The 25,711-nt window shown below is 39.6% G+C and overlaps 3 protein-coding genes across 6 annotated transcripts in view; 1 reads left to right on the forward strand and 2 right to left on the reverse strand.

Moving 5' to 3' along the window:
* On the reverse strand, positions 1–1,349 carry LOC5502803 (30S ribosomal protein S12). The gene is made up of 2 exons (XM_032371113.2): positions 1,204–1,349; positions 1–1,039 (listed from the first exon to the last, which is right to left on the reverse strand). Exons 1-2 carry the CDS (start codon positions 1,249–1,251, stop codon positions 515–517), a joined length of 573 nt encoding a protein of 190 aa, XP_032227004.1. The 5' UTR covers positions 1,252–1,349; the 3' UTR covers positions 1–514.
* Positions 992–25,067, forward strand: LOC5514407 (muskelin). Of its 4 annotated transcripts, none has more exons than XM_048723303.1 (25): positions 992–1,054; positions 1,695–1,764; positions 2,750–2,892; positions 3,141–3,229; positions 3,404–3,516; positions 5,023–5,160; positions 5,516–5,570; positions 7,752–7,820; positions 9,975–10,276; positions 10,415–10,513; positions 11,643–11,698; positions 11,822–11,908; positions 11,991–12,045; positions 13,741–13,793; positions 13,875–13,960; positions 19,887–19,954; positions 20,028–20,107; positions 20,522–20,708; positions 21,423–21,484; positions 21,573–21,624; positions 21,757–21,807; positions 21,997–22,063; positions 22,335–22,378; positions 23,153–23,295; positions 23,398–25,067. In XM_048723303.1, the coding sequence occupies exons 3-24, from the start codon at positions 2,873–2,875 to the stop codon at positions 23,231–23,233; spliced, it is 1,914 nt and encodes a 637-aa protein (XP_048579260.1). In that variant the 5' UTR covers positions 992–1,054; positions 1,695–1,764; positions 2,750–2,872; the 3' UTR covers positions 23,234–23,295; positions 23,398–25,067. The 4 variants fall into 4 exon arrangements, with proteins under 4 accessions (XP_048579260.1, XP_048579197.1, XP_048579219.1 ...); XM_048723240.1 differs by lacking the exon at positions 992–1,054 and adding an exon at positions 1,436–1,597; XM_048723262.1 differs by lacking the exon at positions 992–1,054 and adding an exon at positions 1,436–1,597 and having other exon boundaries at positions 13,875–13,951.
* The window catches only part of LOC5514406 (39S ribosomal protein L46, mitochondrial), a 3,135-nt gene continuing 1,667 nt past the window's right edge, over positions 24,244–25,711 (reverse strand). The window contains exon 5 of the mRNA XM_001634579.3: positions 24,244–25,527. Within this exon, the coding sequence (XP_001634629.2) occupies positions 25,384–25,527 (144 nt within the window). The 3' untranslated portion in view covers positions 24,244–25,383. The remainder of the gene's footprint in view (positions 25,528–25,711) is intronic.

A 25,711-nucleotide genomic window follows, 5' to 3' on the forward strand; every position in this document is an offset into this window, starting at 1 on the left:
TGTGACATGTAACCCTGTTTCCAGAGCATTTGATTGGGACCACCTCATAGTTTTACCATATTCTACAGTTCTTGTTTGCTGGTTTGTAAGGTTTAAGACCAAATCTTCTGTCTACTGCTAATAAAAATGCAAACAGCAATTGTTTGTCAAAACAGGCTATAAATTACAGATTTTATGTTTAAAAATAATTCTCTATAAACAGTACCTGTCATCTTTAATCAAGTAAAATTTAAAAGAGAAGATCTAGAAGATTATAAGTACAGGAGATAAGGCCAGAAATCATGAGGCTCCTGGAATATCTAGGAGACCTGACTCCCTGTATTTACATTAATTATTCTCTGTCAAGCTTTCCTATGATAATTTGTTACAGGTTTTCTACAGTAATAATCAGTTCATGTGAAGATTTTCTCTGACAATTTTGTTAAAGACCAGGTATTCGTATCAATAAGTTTATGTCAAGCTTTTCTCTAGAGGTTTAGTTGTTTATGTCCCTTAGTGGAGGTATTTGTATTAATTAGTTCATGTCAAGCTTCCCTCGTATGATCTTGTACTTAATTCCTGGACAGTCCTGGACTCTGCCGCCTTCAAATATGACCACACCATGTTCCTGGAGCTGGCCTCTTTCCCCTGGTATGTATGCAGATATTGTTTTGCCATTGCTCAGTTTAAGCAATGCACATTTTCTCTGAGCAGAATTTGGTTTCTTAGGTTTTCTGATGAACACTTTCACACAAACGCCCTTTCTCTGTGGCCCAAGCATAACTTTTTCTGATGGTGGAACAAATTTCTTGATTGCCATGTTTTTTGTGCGGGGCTTCTGTCGGCGGATTTGGTTGAGTGTTGGCATCCATCTTACCCCTGATGCAAAAGTCCCTAGTCTAGGCATTGGCTGTGTTTTGACTCTGCTATTTAATGTTGAATATTTCAGAACTCCCAAACTGCCCACATTCAATTGTTGTGCAAGAATTTTACATTGTTTTGTTGCATTCAGTGAAGAGAGCAAGTTATACTGGCGCCTTGGAAATGCCGTTGCTACAGCCTAAAAGAAAAATAAGTAAGATCAATTCATATCGGTCATTTTTTCTAGTAATGTTCTCAAGGAAATAACGAAAACGTTAGTAACGGAAACCTGTGGAAGCATAACGCAAAAAAGTTGCATTCTCCTATCTGTTACACGAAGCGCCATCAAAGCAGTTTTCTTACCGATAAATGTATTTTGGAAAGACTTCGCAACAACGTGGAAGTCGCCATCTTGAATTCAACCACCAACCTCTCATGGGAAAGCCCGCTGACATTTTTACATCAAAGTTTAAAAAAATCCAGGCGTAAGGTAAAGCTAGATTTTATTGGATATAACGAACATAATATATATTTTGTGTCTTTTGTTATACAGAAGTCGGAGTGTATGAAATAAAACTACATTTTCTCTAATTAGAATCTAGTTGCCTCACGGGTTACCTGTGTGTGGGTGAGTCGGGACTTACTGAGTGAGCGCCAAAATGGCGGCCGGTTCTTCGGATGTCGTAGATGTCGAAGAACAGATTTTAAAATACACAATTCATAAATGGTCGAGCCACTCAGGAAACTATGACCCGAGGTATCTGTTGACCAAATAATTATTTAATTTAGCAGCTTTATAAATTTGAATTTGCAATGTTTGTTTGATTTTATATTTATACTTTTATTCTTTCCAGAAATATTCTTGTGGATAAACCTAATGATCAATCTTCCAGATGGTCGTCCGCTAGCAACTATCCCCCCCAGGTAAGCTCTTCTTTAGCACGATTTTTGCTGAATTTACTTTTGGTGTACAGTTCGTTCAGTAATGGTTTTGTCATGGTATTTCTTTTTGAATTCATTTATTCTTGGATATTCTAAGAAAGCGGTAGAAAGTCACCACGAGAACGTAAATAAGATAACGTCATAGATTCGACAGGTGTTGCAAAGTGATTATGTAACAGCTCCTTTTAAAATAGTAACAGGGCATGATTGTTTATTTATCTTATCACTTTACACGTTGAATGACATGAATAATCTGTCAAGTGTAATTCAAAATACAAACAGTTCCAGACAAACTGTGTCACACATTTTCCCAAATTTTAATGGTGTGTACACGGTGTCAATAGAGGCAAATATTATATAACAGCTTTAGTGTTGTAAAATCTGTGAAAGATAAAAGACAATAAAGTCACTAATGACATTGTGTTATAAAAACCCCAATTTTTTTTTATCAGGCGTAAGGAATAAAGACGTTTTGTTTATTGTTTTTGAGTGGTGTTTTACCTTGCAACCTTTCTCCTCTAGTGCACTTTTAAAGAGTTTGCACTCCTATTCCCCTCCTTACAGTACCCAGTGCTTGTGTCCAAAACATTAAAGCTTCTCTGTCAAACACCCTTTTTGTCATCCTAGCAAAACCCCCTTCTCTATCAAACACCCTTTTTGTCATCCTAGCAAAACCCCAAGTGTGAGAAATCATCCATTTCCATCAGCTGATTTGGGGAAGTTATCACAATGTTTTGATTGAATATGGTATATAAGATATAACACCCTGTTTTTGCATGGCATCTCAATATTTTATCACCAAATTTGTCTAATATACAGAATAAATACAATAACAAAGTTGTGACTGGCCAGAGCTCTTTAAAAAATAAAGAATCCAAATATAGTGCTCCCTTTCTGAATACCCCATAAAATTGTACTCACCATGCTGGAAAGGAGATTGGTCTAATATTTAGACCTGTTTTGATAGTTCTTAACCCTGAAGCTGTGTCGACCAGCTGTTGTAAAAAGCATCACCTTCGGCAAGTATGAGAAGGCACATGTGTGCAATCTGAGAAAGTTCAAGGTGTACGGTGGACTACATGACGAGCACATGACAGAGTTACTAGAGAGGTAAGATACAGTGGAACCTCGTTATAACACAGTTTGGTTAGTTTAAGATATAAGAACCCTCGACATAACAAAAAGATTTCTCCAGTCTCTTGGCGCTTCTTGGTTCCACTGTAAGGAATAACAGTCAATGCCACATAAAAACTCTCTGATTCTTTCTGAATAATCCATGATCCTTAATTTTATCAAAATAACTGTGATAGTGAATTCTCTTATCACATAGATTATAAAAGTAAGGTTATTTTTTTCAGTGGTTTGAGAAATGATCACCTAAAAGAGACATTTAACCTGCGAAATGAACTAGAGTCAAGGGTTTTTCCATGCCACTACATAAAAATAGGTAAGATGTTTTTTTTTATTTATTTTCACATAAGATTTAGTATCTAGTATGTTCTTGCTGTTATTTTGGATAATTATAGTGAATAACTACAATCAACTATAAAGTAAAATTTCTTTAAGAATTATAGTTTTGGAATAACCATTTGTGTTTTGTTTTATACAATTGTCGTTGTAGTGCCTATTCTCCCCTGGGGACCAAGCAACTTCAACTTTAGTATTTGGTTTGTTGAGCTGTCTGGAGTGGAGGATCCCTCTATTGTACAGCCTAGCCTGGCATGGTTTAACAAGGTACATCTGCCTGCCTGCCCATCTATACCCTGGGTACCAGAGGCTCGTGATTCACTTGTTTAATGTCACTCCGTTTATGCTACAAGGAGCATTCCAGTGGTGAGGGAATACAATTCCTGTGACAAGGGAAAGTGAAAAGGAGAGCCAGCAGCAAGACCCCTTGTTTTTGTATGTTCTCCGGTTGCTGACAAACAGAGCACGCTTATTGGCTAATTTCGACAGGTCATCAAATAAAGTGACAAAATCTAAAATAGGCCACCACTTTTAAGTCTTAAAGATTGCAATTATTATGAGAAAAGGTCTGCTGTAGAGTCTCTGCTCTTCAGGGATTTTACCAACAGGCTTTGGTAAAAGATTTATTTATTACCAAGTATTTGTTAGCGCCATGAGCTTCTGGCGGTGAAAGTACAAAAATTTTAGTCATTTGTTCCCTCTTAGGGTTGATATGCGACAAGATCAAGAAGGCAGAAAGCCTCGGAAACAAGTCTGAAATTAGAGAATGACTCAATTACACCCAAGCTGAAGAAGTGTAACCCTCCAAGTTTAGATCAGCGCTGAAGCGACATTTCCGTTCTGAAATCTAAGTGTGATTTTTGTTGATGAGACGACCTTGATATTGGAAGTTAAATGAGGATTTCTTTCTGGCGCTGGCCTTCGTAAACGGAGAAAAATATTTTTGTTGAAAAATAGCATGGAACTTTCTTAGAATTCCGTATTCTACTTGGAATCCCACCTTCCAAATTTGACTGAAGTCGTTAACTTGTGGGGAAGTGTGCTTATAATCGCTGTTTTTGTTGGTGTTAAGTTTACGTTCTCTCCATTTGTAAATATGCTTTATTTGTAATGTGCAAGTATTTATCCAATTCACAGGTTCACATGTCAAGCGAGTATTTTGATCGGCCGCTTGTTGCACGTTAGTCATTTTGTTTACTTTTTGGATGGCTGTGATTGGTTCCATTTGACATCTCCTGACACTTTCATTTGACAAGTGACGTCAAGCGTGAAAGGTGTGGAATGCAAAAACATGGGGTCTTGCTGCTGGCTGTCCTTTTTTACCTTTTCTCCTTTCACAGGAACCCCAAATCTACAGAGAGCCAGCTAGCAGGCTAGTGTTATAAATTGACAAATTGCAAAATGCCATTGGAGGAATATAACCAACTGTCCAATCAACTCAATAATACAAATTCTGTACAGAGCAGAACTGAAAAACCGTGAGGCTTGAGGCTCATTGCTTTGCCCCTCATAGCCATGACCAGCGTGTCAGTGAACAAGTGAAGCTCAAAACTCTGGTACCCAGGGAAGCCTTCAAAATCTGAGGTCCCCTTTTTTTATTAGTTTTTCAATTATTCATGCCATTTATTTTGTTGAAAGCCAGAGAATGAAGTTCCTCGAATCCACCCTCTTTTGCTAATCTACCTTAGATTATTATCCCTTGCTTGTCAGGATTGCTCTCCTTGTCATTATCAATAACTAAGCAGGATAAATAATCCACTGTCTCTACTTTAGTATCGTGAGCGAGAGGCAATACGTCTCTGCTTGAAGCATTTTCGCCAACAAAACTACACTGAGGCCTTTGAGTCACTGCAGAAGAAGACACGCATAAGTTTAGAACATCATATGCTAACAGAACTCCACCAGAGCTTGGTATGTATCGGCAAAACTGTACTGAACCACCCTTGAATTCACCCAGTAGGATCCTGGAGCTACTTCCCATGTCAAGCTATCTTAGGTATTGGTGCATAAGAAACCACAGGTTCTCACCCATAATATTATAGAATGTTAAGAGTGTGCCTATACACACTGTCCCCCACCCCTCCCCCTCTAATTGTTGTAAGCGTGGCAACAACCCTAACTATTGTCCAGTTGTGATGACGTGTGTGTAATGTTTTGGTGTTCATACTACTACCCCCCCTCTAGTTGTTGTAAGCTTGCTACATTTTTTATTTCTGTCTGCTTATGGTGACAAAATGTGTGACAAAGTTTGATGTTAATTCTTAAGGTGCTAAATAGTGACTTTGAAGAGTGTGAAAGACTAATGGAACAAGCTGCAGAAGGCAAGTATGGTATATTATTATATACATACTGAGAAATACTTACTGAAAACATATTCAGTAAATTTTCGTTCGTTCACTGGTCTCAGCAAATCAGAGGCGCGAAGGACGTTTTTTTCACCGTGAAGAAAATAATTTGCAGTTCTGACTGGATGAACAATATTTTTTCACTGCACTTGAATGGCTTCAATCTCAACAACAGCGAGTGCATAAAAATCGTACAAGCATTTTCTATTTAGTAATTTATTTATTTTACAGATGTCGAGATTTTAGAGACTTCTTGTTTAACATGAGCTACAGTCTCGAGCGTGACATTAGTGAGACAGATTTCAATGTAAGTTTCTGTCTGTCTTCAACTAAAACGTCGAACAGCACAAACCTCGGAGCCTCTGCAGCCAAGTCTAATAAAATGTAGTCTGCTTTTTATAAATTTCTCAGTATGTATATAATAAACAAAATGCAGCATGGAAAGTGCTTTGTACAGTTTTAATTTACTTGTTGTTTTGTCTCAAAACAACTAACTCGTTCGCTGTGCTCACTCGTTCCTTTTTTGATACTGCACGACTGATGAAGTACGTGCGCACTTTCAACGTAGTATTCTCTATGTACTGAATAAATTTTTTGGTTTTAATCTGGTATTCGTACCGAGGCGTCGGGGCTTAACTGTGGCTGTGTGGGGTGATAAAATGTGTGGTAATGGACGTTGGTCCGTGGGTTAAAGTGCGTAAGTGTGGCTATTTTATATGGTGTATTGCATTGGGGGGGGGGGGGGGGGAGGGCTGTAAGGGCTGGAGAAGTGGCTTTATATGAGAGGTAGAAATAGGCTAGCAGTGAGATATTAGGGGAGAACTGTGTGTTTGACCTTCGGAGGAAGTTGATAATCACCTGTTGGTAACTTCTTGTGATAACATATGATTCAATCTTGTGGGGTGTAATATGAGCTTGTAGACAATTAAATGGAATCGCAATGCCGGTGATAGGAATAAAATATGAAAGCGTGCAGATACGGTATAAAAGAAATAAATGGCAAATAGGAGATAGATAGTGGTTATATAAGTATAGGACAGTTGGCTCCTTGAGTACGGGGTGTTATATTGTGTCATGTAAAGAGAGATTGCGTAACGATGCACGCTTTTAGATAGTGGCTGATAAGCGATGAGCTTATGCGATGGCCTATATTGAGCGAAAATAATACGCGGAGGTACAGGCAGCAGAGATGGCAGGAATACGAAGAATCGAGTGAAGTAAATGGCATGTACAATAAAACAATAATGTGAGAGATTTCATAAAAGCTCTTAGGAATAAATGTGCCACCACACTAATTCTAGCCACGATTTATCGTCAGGGAGCAAGATCGATGGCTAGTCAGACGCGGTTAGGGAGGTAAAAACTGATGGGTGCCGAGGGTAGGAGACACGGGGACAAGGGCGGAATAGGAAAAGGCTGAAGGGGAAACAGGAGATATTACCGCGTCTGAGGTGTATTTCAAACTGTTGTTATCGATCTAAACAGCTTGCTCCTATACACCAACGTGTGGATGCACATGTTATGTGTTTGTGTGTGAGGCTTACCTTACGTCGGATTTTCGCTTTACTAAGGTCCGCATTTTCATAGCTTGAGCTTGTGATAACACGGTACAAATAACGTAATAATGACATGTACCGGATGTGATCAGATTACGATGTTACAAGATTGTGTTATTATAAAATCTATGTGTATGGTGGGGGAGGAGGGGGTGGCATGCTTAGTGAGAGTTGCAGCGCGTATGAAGTAGGCGAGTTGTGTGTGTATTGGGGGTGGGGAGGGATGGTTGGTAGAGGGCTGTTATGTCTGGTGTAGGGGTATTGTTATTGTATTGTGATTGTGTTGTGTTGTGTGCGGTTTGTGGTGGTTAGGGGGGGAAGGACGTGTAAGTGTTGTAGGGCGTGTTGGTTTGTGGGTAGGTAGGGTGGGTCATAGGGTGTGGTCGTTTGTAGTTTGGTTTTGTGCTGTGGGGTAAATGTTCGAATGGTGTCATTTTTTGTAGTTGGTGCTTTGCTAGAGATGGACCAGGAGGCTTAGATGTTTTTTATTTATATTTCTTTACAAACACGTCTTAGGAAAGACTGGCTACACCCCCGGTTCTGTTATTTTTCTGCTTTAAGCTTATGTGTATTCCTGAGATTCCTTAATTTTTTTTCTCAGATGGTCTCTTTACTGAGTACATCAGTAGGCAGATATTGAAGCCTGAATGGACAGCTATTCTGGCAAATGGTGAGCTAACCTTTTGTTTTCAAATCCCACTATGCAATAAAGAGAAAAATATCATTACCATCTTTATATGTTGAATTAGTACAAGTTTATTACATGTCAAAAACAAAACCCCATCAACACCCCATCCCCAATGACACATGCTCTCATGTAACTTAAACAAACGTCCCTTATACCCAACCTTACACTTCATCTCACATCACCTAGGTACATATTGACACACCCCTTACACCCAGCTTTACCATCATCTCACATTACTTAGGTACATATTGACACAACCCTTATACCCAGCTTTACCATCATCTCTCATTACTTAGGTACATATTGAAACACCCCTTACACCCAGCTTTACCATCATCTCACATTACTAAGGTACATATTGATACCCCTTATACCCAGCTTTACCATCATCTCACATTACTTAGGTACATATTGACACCCCTTACACCCAGCTTTACCATCATCTCACATTACTTAGGTACATATTGATACCCCTTATACCCAGCTTTACCATCATCTCACATTACTTAGGTACATATTGATACCCCTTATACCCAGCTTTACCATCATCTCACATTACTTAGGTACATATTGACACAACCCTTATACCCAGCTTTACCATCATCTCACATTACTTAGGTACATATTGACACCCCTTACACCCAGCTTTACCATCATCTCACATTACTTAGGTACATATTGACACCCCTTACACCCAGCTTTACCATCATCTCACATTACTTAGGTACATATTGACACACCCCTTATACCCAGCTTTACCATCATCTCACATTACTTAGGTACATATTGACACACCTCTTATACCCAGCTTTACCATCATCTCACATTACTTAGGTACATATTGAAACACCTTACACCCAGCTTTACCATCATCTCACATTACTAAGGTACATATTGACACACCCCTTACACCCTGCTTTACCATCATCTCACATTACTTAGGTACATATTGACACACCCCTTATACCCAGCTTTACCATCATCTCACATTACTTAGGTACATATTGACACACCCCTTATACCCAGCTTTACCATCATCTCACATTACTTAGGTAAATGTTGACACACCCCTTATGCCCCGCTTTACCATCATCTCACATTACTTAGGTACATATTGACACACCCCTTATACCCAGCTTTACCATCATCTCACATTACTTAGGTACATATTGACACACCTTATACCCAGCTTTACCATCATCTCACATTACTTAGGTACATATTGACACACCCCTTATACCCAGCTTTACCATCATCTCACATTACTTAGGTACATATTGATACAACCCTTATACCCAGCTTTACCATCATCTCACATTACTTAGGTACATATTGACACGCCCCTTATACCCAGCTTTACCATCATCTCACATGACTTAGGTACATATTGACACACCCCTTATGCCCCGCTTTACCATCATCTCACATTACTTAGGTACATATTGACACACCCCTTATACCCAGCTTTACCATCATCTCACATTACTTAGGTACATATTGATACCCCTTATACCCAGCTTTACCATCATCTCACATTACTTAGGTACATATTGACACACCTCTTATACCCAGCTTTACCATCATCTCACATTACTTAGGTACATATTGACACACCCTTTATACCCAGCTTTACCGTCATCTCACATTACTTAGTTACATATTGATACCCCTTATACCCAGTTTTACCATCATCTCACATTACTTAGGTACATATTGACACACCTCTTATACCCAGCTTTACCATCATCTCACATTACTTAGGTACATATTGACACACCCCTTACACCCAGCTTTACCATCATCTCACATTACTTAGGTACATATTGACACGCCCCTTACACCCAGCTTTACCATCATCTCACATTACTTAGGTACATATTGACACACCCTTTATACCCAGCTTTACCATCATCTCACATTACTTAGGTACATATTGACACAACCCTTATACCCAGCTTTACCATCATCTCACATTACTTAGGTACATATTGACACCCCTTACACCCAGCTTTACCATCATCTCACATTACTTAGGTACATATTGACACACCGTATACCCAGCTTTACAGTCATCTCACATTAGTTAGGTACATATTGATAGCCGTTACACCCATCCTTACTGTCATCACACATTAGGGACAGATGATGATCCAGTTAATGCTTGGCCTGGCATGCGTGGCGGCCATCAGATGTGCATAGACTCTGAAGCTCAGCTGATATACTTACTGGGAGGATGGAATGGAGTGGTGGACTTACCAGATTTCTGGGTCTTCAACATCGGGACAGGGAAGTGGACATGTCTGTCATTTGACACAGAAAAAGATGGTGGCCCTTGCGCCAGATCTTGTCACAAGATGTGTCTGGACAGCCGCAGGAAGCTTATCTACACACTGGGGAGGTACCTGGACTCAGGGAGCAGAAATAATACAACACTAAAGGTAAAATTACTTTCTACAATCACACATATGTATGAGCACAATACATTACAAACTACACCATAGACAAACTTGGCTTACCCGATATGGTCTATTTCGGAAGAGTACTATTATTATTTGGAATGATTTTGTCTGTCTCAGAGTGACTTCTATGTGTATGATATCACTGCAAATCATTGGACACTGATCAGTGATGACACGGCGGCTATGGGCGGACCATCCCTTATTTTTGATCATCAGGTGTGTGTCATGTGTGATACAGTGGAACCTGGATTTTATGATAACCTTGATTTTACGATGGCGTTCCAAGAGGAAATACAGTGAATTGTATAAGAAATTACCCATTCAACAATATTGGTTTCAACGATATTCTCAATTTTACAAATCTGATACAAATCTGTTCCCCCAAGCGTAATTTTGACCTCGGTACAATGATATTACTGATTTTGTCTATCAAAAGCTCAAGACACCATTCACATTGTTCTGTACGTTAATCCATTTTTTGACTTGACAGATCTTTTTGACAGATGACAGTATTACAGAGAGTGGCTGAACAGTCTTATACAAATTACAGTTACAATATAATTATTTTGTAAAAGTTGATTATAAACCCTACCACAATATTGTCAATGAATTTTCCTTTGAAACGTAAAATCAAGGACCTCTTTGTAACGATATCTTGATTTTACGATATATTTTCTTTCTTCCGAGGCATACCATAAAATCCAGGTTCCACTGTATGATTGATAGATTGAACTCTCTGATTGAAACTTAAATTACATTAAGGATACTTAAGGATACTACCCTAAGAAAACTTATTATTTCCTACAAAAGTTAGAGGCTACATACCTTACATGCTCTAAATACATTACATTGCTTGCCACCTTGTTTGTGAGGTATGAAATTGCTTGTGAGTCGACAGCTATGCGAAAACAAAACATGACCTGATTTGCATATTGTTTTAATCCATTTCGCAATTGCGAAGTTTCCGTTAAGAGCACGTGAACTTTCCGGTTAGCAAGAGCAAGCTTTCCATTACGCAAGCGCGAACATTCCATTTTTGGTTTGGTTGCTTTCCTTTATGCAAGCACGATCTTTCCATTATGGGTTTGTGTTTGGGTCCGTTTATGTTCCGCGAAACGACAAACTTGCGAGTTTGGTCTTCCTGTGAACCTTCACAGATAACTAGCAATAAGTGAGCAATCTTCATAGACACAGTACCATAGCAGGCCTTGAAATATTGCTGGGGTACAATACAGAAATATTAAGAAAATATTGGGGGTACAGCCACGCCCTACTGGTCATTTCATTATAATTCTTGCAGACATGGATAATAAATAATGTATTGCATTTATTTTTATGGATGCAGATTTGTATGGATACTGAAACAAGTACAATATTTGTATTTGGTGGACGGGTGTTAAGGTAAGTGTTTCTGGCTGAATTCTTAATCCCTATGCTATCCCTTGTATTGCTTTGTTAAATTAGAGATTCTTGGTAGCAACTTGGGATGGTTAACACTTTTTAAAAATATTTGCTTGTAATCAGTGCATCATCTGAGGAGAGGACCCAGGAACCTTTTTTTAGTGGACTGTATGCATATGACTGTCAGACAAGCACATGGCAGAAACTCAAGTAAGCAAAGCCATGCCAATACCTTTTAACATAGATAAGGACAAATCTAAGCATCACATTGTCTGCTATTTTTCTATTACAGAGGTGATTGTTCTGAATTCAAGTCCAGAATAGGACACTCCATGCTCTTCCACCCAGTAAGTACTACACTATCACAGCAAAACATAGCTACAGCACCACGCAGTTATTACTACACTATCACAGCAAAACATAGCTACAGCACCACGCAGTTATTACTACACTATCACAGCAAAACATAGCTAGCACCACCCAGTAAGTACTACACTATCACAGCAAAACATAGCTACAGCACCACGCAGTAAGTACTACACTATCACAGCAAAACAAGGCTACAGCACCACGCAGTAAGTACTACACTATCACAGCAAAACATAGCTACTGCACCACGCAGTAAGTACTACACTATCACAGCAAAACAAGGCTACAGCACTACGCAGTAAGTACTACACTATCACAGCAAAACATAGCTAGCACCATCCAGTAAGTACTACACTATCACAGCAAAACATAGCTACAGCACCACGCAGTAAGTACTACACTATCACAGCAAAACATAGCTACAGCACCATGCAGTAAGTACTACACTATCACAGCAAAACATAACTACAGCACCACCCAGTAAGTACTACACTATCACAGCAAAACATAGCTACAGCACCACGCAGTAAGTTCTACACTATCACAGCAAAACAAGGCTACAGCACCATGCAGTAAGTACTACACTATCACAGCAAAACATAGCTACAGCACCACGCAGTAAGTATTACACTATCACAGCAAAACATAGCTACAGCACCACGCAGTAAGTACTACACTATCACAGCAAAACATAGCTACAGCACTACCCAGTAATGTACTACACTATCACAGCAAAACATAGCTACTGCACCACGCAGTAAGTACTACACTATCACAGCAAAACATAGCTACTGCACCACGCAGTAAGTACTACACTATCACAGCAAAACATAGCTAGCACCACGCAGTAAGTACTACACTATCACAGCAAAACAAGGCTACAGCACCACGCAGTAAGTACTACACTATCACACCAAAACAAGGCCACAGCACCATGCAGCATAGCTTGTGGTATATGAGCCGACAAAACATTGTCGTCAACTGGCTTCACAACTACGTGACAAGCCCGCACATAAGCATGGGTAAAATCATCTGAAGTGCCTAGCAATTAGCCTCCTTTAAACCTGAAGTTATGCAGATGTTAATATATGCAGCAAGGTGCTTCAGTGGTTTTTACCCATGCTTACATACCGGCTTGTCGCATAGTCATGAAGTCAGTTAACAAAAACCTTTTGTCAGACCGACTGTAACTAGAAAGACTAGAGACAACAGACATGTTTCTGGCGTTAGCCTGAAACCCGTCAGAGCCCGTTAGAGCAAAAGCTCCTATTCTTAAGGGCTAGCACATCAGCGCAACTACTCTGTTTCACAGAGGATTTACCATACTTTTCCAACCTTGTGTTGACCCTTAGCAGAGCTTATTAATCAAGACCCTTTTTAATGAGTGGCCAACAGAAGACAATCTCTAGAAGGGGCAAGTCTAGAAATCTTAAGGGCAAATGTGTTTTCTTTTTTAAAAGTTTATGGTTTGGAATTTCTTACAATAAACTAAAAGAATAAGAATGGCACAGACTAAAAAAAAATCTGAAAATATTCTAAAGTATAAGCTATATACAATACTGAAAAAGAATTATAAGAATGGCCCAGACTTCTTTGTACCTTGTATTATATTGTAGGGAAAACATTTTTATATTCTTGTTAATTATGTTTTGTTTGAATTTGTTTTTTGGTAGATAAAGAGGCTGTTATACGTATTTGCAGGACAAAGGGGTCGTGACTTCCTCAGGTACTGCCCTTTTTATTAAGTATATTTTTGCACTTTTATAAAAAAATATTTTGGTTTCTGACGGAGGTTCTCTTTGTGCAGTGACTTTATCCATTTTAATGTGGACACTCATGAAGTGACGGTCATTTCAGATGGACACAAAAAGGATGCTGAGCAAGGTGCGTCTGGTTAGTACATGTTTATTGGATGCTTTTCAAATCCAGAGTTTTTTCATTAGCCCATCAGACCATTCAAATAGTGGCCATTACAGGCCCATAGTCTTGGAGCTTTGAGAGTGTGTTTGGGGGTTGAATGCATTCCCAAACTCTGCCAATTTTGTTGATTTGACAACTCAAGCCAAGACAAGTGCAGTGTGAGAATAACGTTCATGGCTAAGTGGTAATCTGGGTTCTATTGACTACATTGTGTAAATGAACTTTTATGCTTTTCTCTCTCGCAATTAAAAGGTAAAATGCTGCTTTTCCTGAAGCTAGTTTACTGGGTCCAACCCCCATCAATGTAGACCACACCATTGTATGGACTTAATTGGCTATGGGCCACGCCCAAAGCCGTATTTAATATAATTCTTTTTTCACTTTATATTTACAATATTTTTCAATTATCTTAGCCCAGTAAAGGTGAGGGCAACAAAACGCCAAAAGCATCACAAACATGATGCTAGCCCCACCAAAAGGAAAAACAGCACATACTTAGGAAAAACAACCTTATTGATAACTATAATCCAACTGTTATTGACAAATCATTGGCTCTGAAATAGAGAACCCCGCTGCCCTTGCTAGACAAGGCCCCACTTTAGAGACAAGAATTAATGGCAACTGCCCTTGCAAGTTGCGTAAAAGGTATGCAGCATTAAACCTGCCGCCTTTGCTAGCCAGATATCAAGTTGAAAATGTTAATGTACTCTTGACCCTGAAACGAAATCTCCGCTGCCCTTGCTAGACAAAGAATCACTTCAGGGCCAAGAGTGAAGGACAACTCCCCCTGCAAGTTGCCTTCTGGTTCTAAACAGTTGAGGAGACTGATTGGATGCGAATATATTTTTGTTTATTTATTTATTTATTTATTTATTTATTTATTTATTTATTTATTTATTTATTTATTTATTTATTTATTTATTTATTTATTTATTTATAAGGCTTCTACCACTATTACACATATTGAAATAGCGGTAAGGTTGACACAACAGAGCACGGCTCCAACTCAAGTGTAACCCTTTATGAATATTTAAGGAATGCATAGGATTTCCAGCGGCCTAAGGCCCTAATCTGCGCATCGGACATGCCAGCATCTGCTGCATTAGAAGCAGCACCTATTCTGAAACTATGGCCCTTGTATCTGGAGGGGAAATAAAAATAGGTCCTGGCCCACTACCCAGAGAGATAAATACTTCATAATATGTTGTACCGGACAAACATCATTCCTACGCAAGACAATTTCCTTTTGTTCATTGACCATTTTGATAATTTGATGGATAGCAAGAGGAGGATTACCTTTGTTACCCGAGGAGGTGGTTATCTCACCAACTCGTAAGAAGGCATGAAAAGCTAAAAGACACATAGCTTGGAACCACGCAATAAGAAAACTACTCAAGGAGAACTTATTTGCAGCCTCTTTGAGTCTATGAAGAATTGTGAGGGTTATTGGAAGGCCCGAATCTAAACGAAAACCTATTTTTCCGTAACCCTTAAGCATCTGCAAAATGAGGGTCTGGCAAATCTGAGAGCCTATGTAGATAGCCTAAGGCTGAAACATAGGTATTCATAGATAACATAGTCTGTAAGCTAGACTGCAATAGTTTAGTTACAACAGTTGCAATGACAGAGGCCGCAGATGGGCTGGAATCTCCGCTGGCAGCTGATCCACTGTAGGAGGAGCCATTAATCTGAATCTCTGAAGCTGTAAACGAGATAATGAGTCGGCTAAGCTGTTCCGAACACCAGGAATGTGTTTTGCCTTGAAAAATATGTTATTTTTCAGACATGTCAAAACTAATTTCCGAACAAAAAACATCAATTCCTTATCCTTACAGGACTGCTAATTTATCACATGTACTAATGCTTCATTATCAGTCAAGAATAGGATACACTTATTGCTCATGTCATTGCCCCAGAGTAAGAGACTGAGAACTATGAGATAAAACTCCAATATCGCAATGTTACGATGCTTCCAGCTCTCTGGCCATGTACCATAGCACCACTTAAATTTCCAAAAACAGCCCCAAAGCCTATAGCTCCAGATGCATCTGTGTATAACTTAAGCTTATCAGAACTGTGCCAGGTATCCTCCAAAAAGAATGATTTACTATTGAAATCTTCAAGAAAACACTGCCAAACCCTTAAATCTGCCTTGACCTCCTTTGAGAACCTTTAATGTAATGCAAAGGCGAATTGATGCCTATTGTCAAATCGATAAGTCTCCTAAGAAATGCACGGCCTGGGACCACCACTGAACATGCAAAATTCAGTAGGCCATTCAAAGACTGTAGTTCCCTCAATATGACTTTCCTCCTAGTCAGAAATTTAGAGATGGTATCTAAACACTTCTGAATCTTGTCTACAGGCAGCCGTGCTGCAAACAGTATAGTATCTAGTTCAATTCCAGCAAAGGATAATGTAGTGGAAGGCCCAAGTGTCTTTTCAGGGGCTATTGGGACCCCCAAATAATTGCAAACATCCAAAAATAAATTCAAATGCATGACACCCAAGTGTTGACTTGGAGAAATGAAAAGAAAATCATCTAGTAGGTGGACTACCTGTGGTATTTGCAATTTCTCCAAAGCTATCCACTCCAAGGCAGTGCTGAATATCTCAAATGTTTTGCAAGAGCTAGAGCAGCCCATGGGCATGCAACGATCATGATAGTAAAACCCTTTCCATTGCATACCAAGTAAATTATAATCCTGAGGTCAGATAGGAATAATTCTAAAGGCATTTTTGATGTCGGTTTTAGTCAAAAAACACCCCCGCCCTGCAGCCTTAATCTTGGAAATGGCATCCCCAATCGTGGCATAGAGCACTGTGGAATGGTCCGATGAAATGCCATCATTCACAGACAAGCCCTTAGGGTATGACAGGTGATGAATTAATCCCCAGGCAACTTCTCGGGTACCAAACCTAGGGGTGAAACCCTGAAAGGGACCAAGGGTGGAGTGACAAAAGGTCCGGCTAAACGCCCAGCTTGCAATTCTTTTACAAGTTTTTGATCTACGGCCTCAGGATTGTCCTTGGGGGACAACAAGTCACCAGAAACTGCCGACTCATGACTGCCCTCATAGTGCAAAGCAAAACCAAACTGAAAACCGTTGAAAAGAATAGAAACCTTAACCGCATCATAACCTACTAATAATGAGGCCAACCTATCAGCACTGACAGGAGTGGGTAGCTCAAGACCTTGGTTGTTGTGGTTTAGCCTGGGGCCTTGCAGCTGGGGACGGATTGGATGTTCTCTTAGGGGCACGAAAAGTACAGGCCTGTCGTTGTATCACACTTAGGGCACTTGTGTTACCACAGTCACCTGAACAAGGGTTACCCCTACTAAATCGATAGCAATATCCCCTGACAAGACTGTTCCCCCTCAAATTCCGGCTCTTCTCCTCCTGCGGTTTAGCTGAAGAAGGTAGGGCAGGTCGCTGTGACCGGAGCCAGAGCTCCCAGTGCGTGTTTTGCCAGGGGTTAGCACTTGGCTGACCCTGGCGCAAAAACCTAAAATTTTCATCGTAGTACCTCCAATCATGTCCCCGGCTGGCAAGGTCCTGAATGGTCTCACCGTATTTCATGAGAGCAGGGTCCTCATGACAATACTTTTGGGTATAGACACCCACAAAAATATGAAAACATGATACCCAATTCTCTATGCTTAAATGTTTTTTTGGTTTTACTGACTGGCTCAACGTTTAACGCTGGCATGGCCCCGTTTTGGAAGGCTGAGAGAGTAAGTTGGTATTTCCCTTCTAGGATGGGATTGGCCAGCAGCAGCCCAAACTCAACAAACTCATTTTGCATTTTGCTCATTTTGGCTTTCAACTTATCGGATACCCTGGCATCTACCGGCAAACTGGGAGAGGAGAAGAGGTTACCTGGCATAGCAGCAGGACCTGTACCTTGCATCGCAGGTTGGCCAGTGTGAGCTGCTCGGATAGAAGCTGCTTGGACAACTCTGCAGTTACCCGCTGCACCACCTCTTGAATCACACTCTCAGGGATCTGAACCTGGGATGGAGGAGTCTGGTGTATCGAGTCTTGAGCATTCGACGAGTCCTTCTCCTGAGGGGTGTTGTTTGACTGGATGTCTGATACATCGGAGTCGTTGGTCTGGGTAATTCTGGTCCTGGCCCGTTTCCGCCCCCTGACCTGGGGTGTTCTGTCCTCCTGAGGGGTGATGTTCGTCTCCCTGACTGGAGCATCCGCTGCAGCATCTCGGTTAGCTCATCCCGATTGGTTTCCCTAACCTGTCTGGCTGCTAAACGCCTGGAACGCTTAGGGGCCGCAGAACTCATTGCAATAACTCCAAATAAAAAGAAAGAAAATGCAATTAATGTGGAGTGAAAAACAAATAATAATGAAACAACTCAAAGGAAAATTGTTACTCAATTCCACAAAGCATATTTTACCAGTCCTGGACCAACAACTGTAACAGAAAATTTGGCAAAGAGAAAGTCTGTCAGACGCAAGGTCGACGCATTGACTCCCCTAATTTGCCACATAAGAAATGTGTTGCACTGGGACGAATCCGTATAAACAAGGTAGATAAAACACCAAACAAACGGAAGGTGAGTCTATATCAAACAAAGAAACACCTCCTCAAAAACCAAAATGGCCTAACGGCCCTCCGGATCATCCCGTGAACAAAAGTGAAGCAAAACAAACGCTCCATGCACACAACGGTTTATAAAGGTTTGGTGACTGCCTATCTGCAATTAACCGAAAGCTTGTCCAGGACTAGTAAAATATTACTTTGAGTATACGCTGAAGCGGTACCGGAAAATAAGCTTAAAGGAAAGACTATACTTTCAAAATGGCGCCTCTGTAACTGAAGTTACATAGCTGAGCCCACCACTTCGGACTTAAAAAGTAAAGTCATTGGTTCCGATTTCCAATATGACCACATCAGGACTGAAACTCCTGACTACATGCAGATCGTAGCTGCGAAGTTTGCTCACGGTCCGCCCGCCAACGCCGTGCAAACAAACCGTTGCGGTGCCACGCAAAGAAATATCACTTTTTAAACGCCGAACGAAGGAATGACCTAAAATAAAGACCTTAGGGGCACTACCTGCCATGACTAAACAATACTCAGCCTCCACGTGCGTGCTGAGATGCGCCACGAGTAATGCCTAAACAGCCCGAAATTTACGACAACAAACAAAATTTCTGACAAATCAGAAATATGAAAGTTCGAATCACCTATAACTTGATAGCAATTCGAACATGTGTGATAATACAAGGTCAACTTACCTCAGAATATGGTGGCACACTCAAAAAACACTTCTGTTCTCAACGAGTTACAGAAGCCAAGTGATCCTTGCTAAGCGGTCACGTGTATGAGATAATGCACAATTAATTGACCCCCCTCTTTGTCCTCCTAACAACAGACATGGTGCTGACACGCGACCACAAATAATATAACATAACATACATGCTACTAAACAGTGCTCGAAATAAAGCATAAAAATTCTATTTGCAAACAAATATTTCCTTTAATGGGGAGTTTAAAAAAATGCTTTCTTATAGATGCCATCTTTAAAAAACAATGTCAAACTCCAACCAAAAATACCCATTTTTGTCCTCTTCTCTCTTGTACACCATAACTTCTTTATTGGATGGCATGACACTAATATCACAAATGGGTAGCCTTTGGAATATTTAAAAAGAAAAGCTTTAGCTGGTCACGAAATGTTTGGAAGGGGGGATGATACATGAGCATTAAGAAAACATTGGAAGCACACTCCCTGAATGGTGACTTAATAGTTTGGGAGCCATTTGCCCACAGTGCTGCATCCAGTGCCTGCAAGTGACTGTAAACTGTGGTGTTGCAGTTGTATTCCAATCTCTATAATTCCTATTTCATGATGATTTCTGATGTGTTTTAACACTAGTCCCTGCTGCTGGATTCACTCAAAGGGCGACAATTGATCCTGAACTCAATGAAATCCATGTGTTATCTGTAAGTACTTTGATCTTAATGCAAACATGCTTATTTATGCATTAAAGAATGCTTCTATTCTACATATTTTAAGGGAATGAGTAAAGACAAAGAAAAACGAAATGAGTCAGTAAGAAACTCCTTCTGGGTGTATGACATCCACTCCAATAAATGGTAGGTTTGACATGTTACGGTTGAAATACTGTAGGAAATATTGCTTGTATGAAACATTGCTCGGTGGGTTAATAAACATCCAAGATTTCTCATCATCACCATCATTGTTTTATTGTCATCATCATAATTATCAACACCACCACCATCATCATCTTTATCATCATTATCATCACCTATTTTTGACAGTGTTTTATTAATAAGACAATATATTACTTTATTAAAAAATATCTACATGTAATATAATTATATTTATTCTACATTTCATATATCATTATCATATATTATCGAATTTATATATTGAACATACTATGCTCATTTATATACCCCCATTGTAAAATTCCAAATTTTGTACCCATCTTCATCTTCACCATGTCCCAACTGCTGCTTGTGCTCACTAGCTATGTGTATCCACAGGGTGTGTGTCTACAAGAACGAGAACATAGGGCAGCAGTACTGGAATAAGATGTGTAACGTTGAGCCATGTCCGCGGTTTGCACACCAGCTTGTATATGACGACTCTCAAAAGGTGCACTATCTGTTTGGTGGCAACCCTGGGACGTCCTCACCCAAGTTGAGACTGGATGACTTCTGGTCATTAAAGGTACGTCACCACCCAATATTAGGTTAGATGAGTTCTTCTCAATAGAAGTATCTCATCGCCCAAGATAGGTATAGATGACTTGTCATTAGAAGTTATAGTATGATTATAGATTTGTAAAGAGTACAAAAAAGGATATTACAGACGTCTCAAGACTATCATTTTTAGCACTTTTTACAAATCTTTAGCCATACTACCTACTATATTACCAAGTGCTACCAACCATTAACCAAGACAAGGCTAGATGACTTCTTATCCATTAGAATGATGTTATTGCTGAAGATGAGGTTAGATGACTTCTTATTTAGGAGTACCTCATTGCAGATGAGGCTTGATAAATTTTTACCATTAAAGGCTTCCATCATGCCATGCACACAATCAATTGACAGTCTGTTTTGGGATCCAAGCACCAAGCACCTACTATGTGAGATATTTAATTTACCATAATTGTGCATGTGCCTTAAAGTGGCCAGCAAGACAAGGTTTTAAAAAAGCTAGCAAAAAAAGAATAGAAAATAATAGTACATAGATGATAGTATGTAGATGCACACTCAAGCATCTCTTTACCAGGCCAGTTGTCTAGTAAAGTTCATGTCAATCAAATAGCATTTTTTCTTTACTTTACAAAATTGCTACAGTTGCTAGTAGCATACGTCGCACAGTAAGAATAATTTATACACTTTTATTAATATTATAGTTGGTGCATTTTGCTTTCAGCTGAGCCGACCATCTAAAGATTATGTTCTTAGGCGATGCAAGTATTTTATCCGCAAACAAAGGTAGTAGAAAGACCTTCCATGCATTAAATTATTTACCCTAATATTTAAGACTCAACTGTTAAGATTGAAATCACTCTTTGCATTGCAGATTCTTCGAGTTAACCACAAGGGATCCAATTGCAGGAATGCAGTACTTACAGGTTTGCTCATATGTATTGGAAACATTTCTAGCTGAGTTATTTTTGGCCGTCACATTCTGGTTTGGCTGGTGTACTGTAACATTTTATGGTGCCTGCCTGGCCCATCACTTGATTATATTGTGTTTTTTTTAGAACGACTTGTCTGACACGGTTGCACATGATAATGTTGAAGAGAGAATTGAGGTGAGCAGATATGATACATAAATAACTCTTGACTTGAGTCAATTGTGATATGTATAACCTGATCTGGTTGGGGCTGACATTGTATGGCGAAAACGTGCTACATATATTATTCAAATGTCAGTGTTTTTTAGGAAATTTGCTATAAATATTTGATGCTAAAGCTTGATGAAATGTGGTTATCCTTCTTAGTTCCAGCGCTTGTCAAGGATGCTTTTCGAGGCACCAAAGACAGAAGAATCAATGCAGTGTGAAGAAGGTTAAGTGACATTGTGATCAGAAACATCACAATCCTTGTGTTTCATGATTTCTACATTGTGCATCTGGGACCAGGCCATTATCATCATTATCGCTGATCATGAGTTTATATCACCACATCCACAACCATCAACACCATCACCTCCTAACCATGACATCTTTGTCTGTTTCTAACCTTCTTGATTCCTTAAAACTGTTGCATAGTCACTGTTATCCAGTTGATCACTCTAATTTATTGATTTTTATTCTTGCTTCATTCCTGCTTCCAACAGAAGAACTGTCACCACCAAGTAATCTCTATGTAGGCAGAACACAGGTATGTTGACAGGGTGGTTAAGAGGGGGTGCCCACCACAAATCACAAAGTTATTTTTCACGCTTTCACGAATCACAAATTTAAAAAAGAAGCTTTCACAAATCACGGTTTAAACTTTTGCTTTGCTCATGAACATATGATTTAATACACATAGATCAATGCTGCAGTTGATCCACTCCTCAGTTAAACTAACACACAATGACATAAAATGTTTACTTCTAGGTATAAATGTAGGAATTGTTACACAAAAAAAATGCTACAATCTATGCAGAGTGATTGTCATACAGCTTCTGTCAAGTTGAAAACTGCTTTGCATTTGCAAGCCCCTGTTTAATGCAGTATTAAATGCAGCCCCTGTTTAATGCAGTATTAAATGCAGCCCCTGTTTAATGCAGTATTAAATGCAGCCCCTGTTTAATGCAGTATTAAATTGAAAATTGAATTACAGCACCCAATGTAGGGAACCAGGTTTTTCCGCTGTGCCCTAACCTGGCCAGCTATAAATTAAATCCATGTTCTCTGAGACTGGAAGCTTGTCCAACTGAGTTATGGGCCACTTACTGGAAAATAGGGGTACTGTGAACGGCTTTGACAGGCTCGCATTTGTTGACAGCTATCTTGCAACCACATTTAAAGCAGTGCATCTTGCAAATGTCTTTTTCTCCAAGAGTTTGTTGACAGCCTTGCTTTTGCACTTGAATTACACGACTCCCTTATCTAGGAAACGGTTAATTACACCTTATAATTACTGATCATGTGTATTATGTTTCACCAGCTGTTTGACAAACTTGTTAGCTTCTTCCCGGACCACATGACTCAGCCAAAGGGAAGCCTGGTGGACTTCGTCACATTCTGAACTGGGTACATGACCATGACCTAGCCTGGTGTGTGGCCAAGCCTGACATAACATAGCCCAAGGTGAAGGCTTGATGAACTCAAGAGACATTCTGAGCTTGGTATATGACTATCACCTAGCTTTACCCATTGCCAAGCCTGACACATACAGTAACATAGCCCAAGGTGAAGGCTTGATGAACTCAAGAGACATTCTGAGCTTGGTATATGACTATCACCTAGCTTTACCCATTGCCAAGCCTGACACATAACCCAGCCAAAGGTAAAGCCTTGTGGACTCTGACACTTTACCAAGACATACTTGGTGGTCTTCATCACATTCCGAGCAAGGCATATGATCAATAAAGACGTACTTGGTGGTCTTCATCACATTCTGAGCAAGGCATATGATCAATGAAGACGTACTTGGTGGTCTTCATCACGTTCTGAGCAAGGCATATGATCAATGAAGACGTACTTGGTGGTCTTCATCACATTCTGAGCAAGGCATATGATCAATGAAGACGTACTTGGTGGTCTTCATCACATTCTGAGCAAGGCATATGATCAATGAAGACGTACTTGGTGGTCTTCATCACATTCTGAGCAACGCATACGATCAATGAAGACATACTTGGTGGTTTTCATCACATTCTGAGCAAGGCATATGATCAATGAAGACGTACAGTACTTCGTGGTCTTCATCACATTCTGAGCAAAGCATATGATCAATGCTTGCAGACTCAGTCATACACTGCATGACCAATTGCCGAGGCTGACACATAACCTAGCCCTTGTAAGGCCTAGTGGAATTTATCACATTCTGCTCATGGATGCAAAGATTATAATGACAATCCACGGGCTATAGGATAATCTGACTCCGAAATGATGTCTCATGTCTTGTTCGCACTGCTGGGGGTCGAGTTACTCATTTAACAGGTGGCGTGGGTTACATAGTGCATTGTTTGGAAGGTCACAAGCGCGTAGGAACGGAGATCGCTGGAGGAGCGAAACCAAGGCAAATACGGCCAGTTGAGGTAGAAATATGTGCTTTATTCAACACTAACACGACATTAGACATTATTTCGTAGTCAGATTATCCTATAGCCCGTGGACAATCTAAACTTTATCCTGGGTCTCTGCTTTTAGAGACAAGCCCAAGGGAGGGGAAAGATGAGTACACTGATTCTTGGGAAACAAAAAAGGGGTGTAAAATGGCAAGTAAACATCCTCATGACATGAACAATGTTGGCCTTCTGCCTGATGAAATAGTGGGTACAATCTCTTGCCGGAAAGCACCTTTGAGAAATATGTTAAATATGTTTTCCTATCCATCATGGTACTTTAGAGAACCAACTAGGAAAGTTAAAGATTACCCTATTTGTTAGTGTCCTCTCCAAGGTTGAGCTAGAAACTTTTTTTCAGGGGAACAAGTCTCAGATATTTTCTTTTTACTGTTCCCGTGCTGGCTATGGCTTGATCTCTAGGAATCCAAGACTGGATAAAGCTTACAAGGCTTTCCTTCTTCTAGATCTGATGAAAATGTAAATAACTAGCCTCGTGTACAATGCCAAAGAAAGGCAAAAATAGACTCAAGTCAGAGCAGTTCATCATTATAGAAAAAAATAGGGATAAAGTTTCCCTATTTTAAGCCTAGTATTACATTGTATATATGATAAAAAATATATATAATACATTATCGTGTTATTTCCATTTCGTTTTCAATTATATTTGTGATATAGTTTTATAAACTGTGGCACACTATTGTTCATGTAAGCCTGCATTGGGTTTAGCAAAAAAAAATGATGTCAAACAGTATTGGAGATTGGGAATGGCAGTAAAAATGAAAAAAAGCATGTGTGGCTTATTATTACTATAAGAGATAATGAATTAGTTTTCTACTGTATAGAATTTATATATGTAATGTAATCGTCTTGGAAAACCTAAAATAAAGTTATTTCCCCATGATTTATTTTTATACCACACTCAAAAGTGTTGCTTCTTTCTAATGCAAGCACTTTCTTTAAAATAAAAGATTGGCTATTGGCATACATGCAACTGTCTGTGAATACAATTCCGCTAAAACTTTAATAGCTAATTCAGATTTTAGCATTAACTTGTCAGTCCTTAAAATTCCAAGCCCTTATTTGCTCAATGGAGAAATCTCTATACTCAATGGAGAAATCTCCTGACAAGTCTGTAGTATTCTGGGACAAGGTACTCCTGTATTTCGTCCCTTGTTAGCCATGCAAAGTCCGTGTAGGTCTCTCCTAGATTTAGCGATCCCCCAAGGAAGTGTACTTTGTAAAAAAATACCTAGAAATACAACAAAAATGTAAAGATAATTAGTGACCACATAATATCGTATAGCATAGAATCTCAGGTGGATCCACATCTCAGGCGTGATATGCCAACCAAACCACACCTAAACAATAACCTGGCTGGGCACAAAGTCTGATTTTTCCACAATTTTAAAATTTTGGTTGCAATCTATTTTTAT

The sequence above is a fragment of the Nematostella vectensis genome, chromosome 1 (genome assembly GCF_932526225.1).
Source record: "Nematostella vectensis chromosome 1, jaNemVect1.1, whole genome shotgun sequence".
NCBI classification, from domain to species: domain Eukaryota; kingdom Metazoa; phylum Cnidaria; class Anthozoa; order Actiniaria; family Edwardsiidae; genus Nematostella; species Nematostella vectensis.